The sequence below is a fragment of the Bombina bombina genome, chromosome 1 (genome assembly GCF_027579735.1).
Source record: "Bombina bombina isolate aBomBom1 chromosome 1, aBomBom1.pri, whole genome shotgun sequence".
NCBI lineage: Eukaryota > Metazoa > Chordata > Amphibia > Anura > Bombinatoridae > Bombina > Bombina bombina.
This window is the reverse complement of record NC_069499.1, coordinates 1,375,048,458-1,375,056,511: the sequence shown is the minus strand read 5'-3', so window position 1 is coordinate 1,375,056,511 and position 8,054 is coordinate 1,375,048,458. Positions and strand designations below refer to the sequence as shown.

The following is an 8,054-nucleotide window of genomic DNA, read 5'->3' as shown; positions in this document are numbered from 1 at the left end:
TTTAACATAGTCTAGTCAAAATTTACCTTTCACGATTCAGATAGAAAGTTGCTTAAAGTGAATGTAAACGGAAGTGCCCGGTATTTAAAAGACAGGGGCACTTTCATTTATCAAAGTTTACATTGCAGCGGATTATACAAACGCTCACCTTCTGAAACGCCAATCCCCCGTCTAAAGTTCCTCTGTACTTAGTCAGCAATGACGAAACTGGCTTCCTCCAATCACGGCTTCCCCCCAGGAGCATCCATCTGGTGAGGCCACACCATGATTGGAGGAAGCCGGTTTAGTCATTGCTGTGTAGGCAACAGCAGGTGGGGGGGGGGGGGGGTGTGAGGAGAAATCGGCAATCCGAAGTTTCAGGAGAAGGTATTTGTAAAATCTGCTGCAATGTAAACTTTCATCAAAGTTTACATTCACTTAAATATTGCACACTAACTCATTAATTTTTCTTTGTTCTTAGTCTCTAGTGTTGCTTGAGTGCTTGAAAGTCCATGCACACCAAGCACCACCACAAACCCAAATCATTTATGTTGATTTAATAGATTCTGCATATTTACCCATGAAGATCAAATTGATAGTCTTTGTGCTGAATTCATAGGACAAATATAGGCTAACGCAAGTGACGGACAACACTTGCTGGAATGTAGCAACATTGATAAACCAATGTAAGCCTGAGGTAGAAGCAAAAGGGAAACAAGGATACCAATCAAACTGAAACAACCTTGAGCAGATTAAAGGGACATGAAGCACGTAACTTCTAATTCAGATGAAACATGAATCCCCCCATACTTTGTTCATTCTGTCTCTTGTTGAAGGAGAAGCAAAGCTCTACTGGGAGCTAGCTCAAAACAGTTGAGCCAGTGACAAGAGGCTTATTATATGTAGCCACCAACATGCACTATGGCTCCTAGGTCTAAGTTTTACTATTTAAGAAAGCAAATTAAATAGCAGTAAATTGGAAAGTTGTTTAAATACTCTGAAGAATGAAAGTTTAATATCTTAGTCAACCTCAGGAGGTTTACTATGAGAGGCATTTCAATTCTAAGCCTATTTAATGAATAGGATTGCTTTGATTTCTTATGCTTACTGTGATGTTTGCCAATATCTGCTTACAGATTTGGTTTAACATCACTTCAATATGGAAGTGTCATACAGTTTGAGTAATAAATTCATGTATAGCTATCGTTTCATTGACAGCATAAATTAAGCCATTCAAATTTCTCTCAGCTAAAAGACAACGATCTACTGGATATAGTTTAATAATGGTTTCACTCAAGCCAAAATATGCAATTTTAATAGATGTTTAATTTAAACAGTGAGACATTGTATCACAAAGTTTGATGACACTCAGACATATTCCCACTTTGTAAAGGGATCTCCACCGAAAGGAAACTGGATTCTATCCAGCACCAAGAAAAGATCAACATTTCCTTGAAATAATTAGTGAGAGATGAAAGAATTTGTATCCAAAATTTATTGACCGACGGGGGTAAGGCTACAGGGTCCAGGATGCAGACAGAGCTGTATCCCTGTGCCATGTCCTTCAATTTGCACAGATGCCAACACGCTCACTCCCAGCCATCTCATAACCCTGGAAGATTAATGCTGCTTCCTCCGGAAGGAGCATCCTGTTTTGGAGGACAAAAAAAGCCTTTAAGTCAACTTGGAGACAACATAGTCTGCTGATTTTTTTTTAAATTTAGAACTTAGGGACACATTTAATGACAAGTTAGTTGCTAGGTTTCATATCAAAGGGTATTTCAAAATGTATTAAAGCCCATCTTCTGGAGAAAAAAAATAATGTTTTGCCCTGAACAAATGTTCTATTAGCTTGCACAGGGATGACCTCAAAGATGTGAGTTGGTGGCTTTTAAGCCACCAAGCATCAGTAAGAAGTGCAAATTTACACAACATTAATGTATTTGTTACACTTTTAATCCCTGAATTTTATTTAACTGCATCAATACAGCTTTTATACAGAAAAAAAAATATTCTTATCACAATGCCCCTTGAAGGCAATATTTTATCAGAGTTCTAAATTAAGAGAGGTTTTAATCTTACTGTGGGCCAGGGTAATTAAGCATAACTTTTTTTTTTTTTAAAAAAAAGCAGAAGTTAATTTTTAATTTACTACTCATGTGCTTTGACTACTGAAGACTTAATTATCATCAAGTAGTTAATTGATGCAGAAGTCCTTATTCAGACAATGGTTTACCCATTTTAGTTAGTTACCAGAACCAAAACAAGGGTTATTCAATGTGAACAAACGTTAAATGTAATAACTAACCTGTAAGAAATGTATGTTGTGCAACTGATTATATAAATTGACAATAAGTATGTAATTGCCTCAGTGGCGGAAAGTAAAAATGACTTACCCTCTGTTAGTCGTGCCTTGCCACCTGTGGGCTGGCAGAGAACAGTGGAGCAGCCAACGCATAGGACCACAGTCTGAGCATGGCTAAAAACTGTGGTGATTTTGTAGCATCCTGTAAGAAATTTAAAGAAAATAAGAATAAAATACTCTGGTGAAATAGAATACATAGCTGAGCAGCAAATAGGTAGAGAATTAAATGCTGATATAAAAAACAAAAAGGTCAAATAAAACAAAAAAATTAAAGTTTCAGGTTTTAAAATACACAGCAATGGAAAGACGGATTAGTTATGGCATCTCTAACATTAAAATGTATCATAACATTACCTGGGCACTTTACATCCATGAAGTATGAGTTTGGACTCTGTACCAGTCGCTTCTTTTTGTGCTTCCTCTTTTCCTCCTCAGGTGAGGGATGCAAGAGATCCTTAGCGAGCTGTGAAACACAAGATGGCTAAAGGTCATCCAGATGCATAATTCTCTTAACATGAGCACAAACCTAACTTATGGTCCCAAATCATTAAATAAGTTGCATAAGCAATAGTTCCTAAACCCATAACATGACAATCAGCAAGGTATTCCAGATGTGTTCTGTCAGACCCTAGATTCTTTAATAAAATACCAAATCTAAAGCATCAATATCTAACATGCAAACCAAAATGGGGCCTGTATAATAAGCCCCCCCCCCCCCCAACTCATTACGACATACCAAAATAGAAATCCATATAGAGTTGAGAACACCTTTCATAATTATCTTTTAGAAAGAATCTAAAAACTAGGGAGGGGGGGGGGATACAGGATAAATCGAAAGCACAACAAAGAAATAGAGGAATAAAGCTCTGTTCTTACTACGCTTCCCATCTAGAACAAAACAGTGTTGACAAACAGATGCCTCAAATATTTATTACAAGAACAAAACACAAGTTTCACAAGCAGATCGTATAGTGCAGCAGATCGGAGTGTAAATAAGCTTAAAAACAACTCATTCAACTTCGCATTCCAGTATTTAGAATTGTTCTCAATACAATTACATTCACGCAAAGGACGTCATTTTATAAAAAGGGTTACAGAGAAAACTTTATTCGGTGAGAATGATCAGATTTACATGACGCGTTGAAACATTAAGTGACTGCGCATCGTTCTACATAAGTGAGCGTGTAACACTTATAGCCAAGCACGAGGATACAACATACAATTGGCCATTACATAGCAGCAGAACTGTGTAAAGAACACAAGTCAGTCACATTACAGGGTAATAATTATTCCATACTACGCCGTCCGGTCTACAGCTCCAGGACTCCCCTCGCTGCCTACGCGCCATCTTGCCCAGGCCTGTCATCCCTTCCTAGCATGCCAAACTGTGTATAATGCTCCTCTAGTCTTTCTCCACCTGTTCCAGCTTGCATCGCGAAACTGATTTACAGTCCTGCACTAAACTCCAATCTCTCTCACACACTTAAAAGTTTAAAGCGTGGACGCCTAGGCCCAACACACTATCCCCACGCACTCACAGGCATGTTCTCGGTATGCGGCCGCTGCAGAAAAGGAGGGACACCGGAAACTGCGTGCTGTATATAAGGCGCTATTGTAAAGTAGAAGGAAGTGACGACACGGTTGGAATCGACGCCATCTTGGGAAGGTCAATTAAACATTTTGGGCAACTTAAATGTCTTGAAATATGTATGCAGATGGTGTCATTGATGGTCAGAACTTATATTAAGTGCTGCTTTTATTATTTAAAAAAACCCGCAATATCCCAGTTGAGTTTTATATACAATAATGTCCTAATAACGGCTCTTGTGTATTTTCTATACAGATGAAGACATGCCTGGACATGTCTTGTGCATTACCTAATGTTATTTACAGTCACCAGTAACAAAGTACAAAATGCCATACCTAATTAAATCACATGAATATTACGTATTTGAATTTGAAAGCTACTGCAGCTTAAAGGGACAGTCTACTCCAGAATTTTTGTTTAAAAAGTCAGATAATTAGCCATTCCACAGTTTTGCATAACCAACACAGTTATATTAATATACTTTTTACGTCTGTGTTTACCTTGTATCTGAGCCTCTGCAGAGTGCAGACTGTCCCATTATCAGTCCTTTTAACAGACTTGCATTGTAGCCAATCAGTAGCAGTACTGACTCAAATAACTATGGGAGAGAGCACGTTTTCTATACACACACACATCCCAACTCTCCCTGCCTGAAGTTCAGGGAGTCTCCCTGATTGTATTGTAATAGCGGTGTCTTAAAATAAAACGTCTACCATAGGAATTTGTATACTACGTCACTACCGGTGACGTATAGTCAGCTGGTGGAGGTTTGTAGCGCTCACTGCACATGCGCTAGAGGCACAAACTCCTTACAACAGCTGATGAGAATTCGATCAATTATGTGACACGCGCACGTTACTAATCATTGAACCAGCTAGGGTGATAGCTGAACATTGAGTAGCTATTCCTGTGTCTTAAAATAAAACGTCTACCATAGGAATTTGTATACAACGTCACTTCCGGTGACGTATAGTCAGCTGGTGGAGGTTTGTAGCGCTCACTGCACATGCGCTAGAGGCACAAACTCTTTACAACAGCTGATGAGAATACGATCAATTATGTGGCATGCGCACGTTACTTATAACTCTGGAGCTAATAATATTATAGACTTAATAAACTCATTGTGCTGCAAATGCTTACTACACGTGCAAATATACAGATTTAATGTGCATATTAGTTGTATACATAGGAGGGGTGGGGGTGTTGTATTTATTAGAAGACTTTATACAGCAGTATCTAACATCAGTTTGATGGATCACCAGGATTTCAATAGTCACCTAAATCTGTATATTTGCATGTGTAGTAAGCATTTGCAGCACGATGAGTACTGATCATTACACATACGTCCGCACATACATATTTATCTGTCTGGGTATCCATCACATATTCATCCTCATGCTCAGATCTGGACTAACCCATTTCACCAAAAAGGGAGATGCCTATTACAGTTTATTAAGTCTATAATATTATTAGCTCCAGAGTTATAAGTAACGTGCGCGTGCCACATACTTTATCGTATTCTCATCCATTCAGCTCAGCTGTTGTAAGGAGATTGTGCCTCTAGCGCAGGCACAGTGATCGACACAAACACATTACTTTAGAACAGCGGCTCTCTGATGCCAGCAAATGGAATGCAATCTCCCTAAAACTTCAAGTACCATGATCCAATGTGGCCCAAATCCAGAAAAGTTTATTTAACCCCTTAAAGGGACAGTATACACTCCTTTTCATATAACTGCATGTAATAGACACTACTATAAAGAATAAGATGCACAGATACCTCTCTGTTGAAAAGGTAGCTGGAAAGCCCACTGCAAGTGGGAAATAAGACACTCCCCCCTCCCCCTTCTTTTTCATATGAAAAGACCCTTTACACAAACAGGAGCAAGCTGGAGAAGGTAGCTGACAGTATTCACATAAAACTTTGGGGCTTGGTTAGGAGTCTGAAAATCAGAGCAATGTTGTTTAAAAATAAACAAAACTATACATTTTAAAAAAAAAAAAAAAAACTTTATGGGCTATATAAATAGATCATCTACAAAACATTTATGCAAAGAAAAAATGAGTGTATAACGTCCCTTTAAGGACAGTGCCATTTTTAATTTTCTTTCCCTTAAGGACCAGGGCTATTTTTACATTTCTGCAGTGTTTGTGTTTAGCCTTAATTTTCCTCTTACTCTTTTAATGTAAGCCACACATATTCTATACCGTTTTTCTCGCCATTAAATGGACTTTCTAAAGATACCATTATTTTCATCATATTTTATAATTTACCATACATTTTTTTATAAACTATGAGAAAAAAATTGAAAAAAACACACTTTTTCTAACTTTGACCCCCAAAATCTGTTACACATCTACAACCACCAAAAAACACCCAAGCTAAATAGTTTCTAAATTTTGTCCTGAGTTTAGAAATACCCAATGTTTACATGTTCTTTGCTTTTTTTGCAAGTTATAGGGCAATAAATACAAGTAGCACTTTGCTATTTCCAAACCATTTTTTTTTTCAAAATTAGCTATAGTTACATTGGAACACTGATATCTGTTAGGAATCCCTTTATATCCCTTGACATGTATATATTTTTTTTAGTAGACAACCCAAAGTATTGATCTAGGCCCATTTTGGTATATTTTGGTATATTTCATACCACCATTTCACCGCCAAATGCGATCAAATAAAAAAAATCGTTCACTTTTTCACAAACTTTAGGTTTCTCACTGAAATTATTTACAAACAACTTGTGCAATTATGGCACAAATGGTTGTAAATGCTTATCTTGATAAAGGCTGACAAACAGCCAAAACACGTAGATGCACCTTTCCACCTGGAACTTAAACCAAGCTATATTGACATCCAACATATTCAGCACTATCTGTGAAAATCTCTGTTCCTGGATCCTGCTTTCTTTATCCACTCCAAGGCACAAGCTGCAAATTGGACACACCTGGATTCCCTGCTGAAGCTGACAGACGAGTCTGTTTGGAACCGCATGGCGGCCCAGCTCCTGGCATCTCAAGCATAGAGGCTACTAGCTTCACATACAGGACCGCCTCCCCCAGCCACCCCCCAGCCCCCCTGGTCCGCCCCCCCTGAAAAAACAACCTATACTGTATATAACATATCCAGCATTACATACAGGGCATCCTATACTGTATATAACATATCCGGCATCACATACACTGGGCACCTGTACTGTAGATAACATATCCACAAGGCTTTTTATGGGAAAGAAGCTGAATATGAGCTGTAGGAGACGTTGCCAGGCATGAGGGTACAGAGGTCCCTGAGCACAGGAGCATATCACACAGGAAACCCCCCCCCCCACCCTGTAGCTACATAAATATGCATTTCATGTTCTACAGAACAATTTAAAAAGACTAGTAAATCAAATCAAGAAAAACAAGTGTAGGTTTCTACAACGTTTAATATTAAGGGGACATAAGGACCTGCACGCTCTCCTGCTCCTCGTCGGCTTGGCTTCAGTCCAACTGTCATGCACAGCAACAGCACTCTCCACGACTCCACCGGTCTTGACTCTCGACTCCAATAATGTCCACGGGCCAGGTCCAACTGTCCACGCAGCCAGCGACATATCACATTATATAGTAGGCTAGAGCTAGACGGCAACCAGAGGGGTGGCGGGTGAATCGTGCATACATAAATTCATATCCGGTTTCCGGAAGCGGCTCTCTCAACTTACTGGCCAGGTGGCCACTGGCAGCGCCTCTGGTCAGTCTGGCCCCCTGGGATGATCATGTCTAGAGTCTGGGAGGAGTCTCAACACTCTCACTATCTGCGCTGCGGGAAGCCAGCAACAAGCCGCCCGTGCCCTAAAGTCTTAGTCAGTGAGAGTGAGTCAATCCGCTTGGCTGTTTCAGTGCTCTCAGAGTGCTGTCAGAGTGCTGTCAGTTTCAGTCAGTCAGTCCGGGACAATGAATGGCGGTACCCGGGACAGACCTTTAAAATGCGGGACTGTCCCGGGCAATACGGGACACGTGGTCACCTTAACAGGACCACAGAGGAACAACAATAACGGATACAACTTGATACATAGTATCTGAAGGTATTTCCATAACTGTTAAGTAACAGCGATCCATTTATGATCTAACAGCTGCACC

General features: G+C 39.5%; 1 protein-coding gene across 1 annotated transcript; it reads right to left on the bottom strand.

Annotated features, from left to right (window-relative positions):
* Positions 1 to 1,272: 1,272 nt before the first annotated feature.
* On the bottom strand, positions 1,273 to 3,921 carry RPS27 (ribosomal protein S27). Its single transcript, XM_053704433.1, has 4 exons — positions 3,883 to 3,921; positions 2,699 to 2,807; positions 2,376 to 2,486; positions 1,273 to 1,628 (listed from the first exon to the last, which is right to left on the bottom strand). The coding sequence occupies exons 1-4, from the start codon at positions 3,886 to 3,888 to the stop codon at positions 1,600 to 1,602; spliced, it is 255 nt and encodes an 84-aa protein (XP_053560408.1). The 5' UTR covers positions 3,889 to 3,921; the 3' UTR covers positions 1,273 to 1,599.
* Positions 3,922 to 8,054: the final 4,133 nt, after the last annotated feature.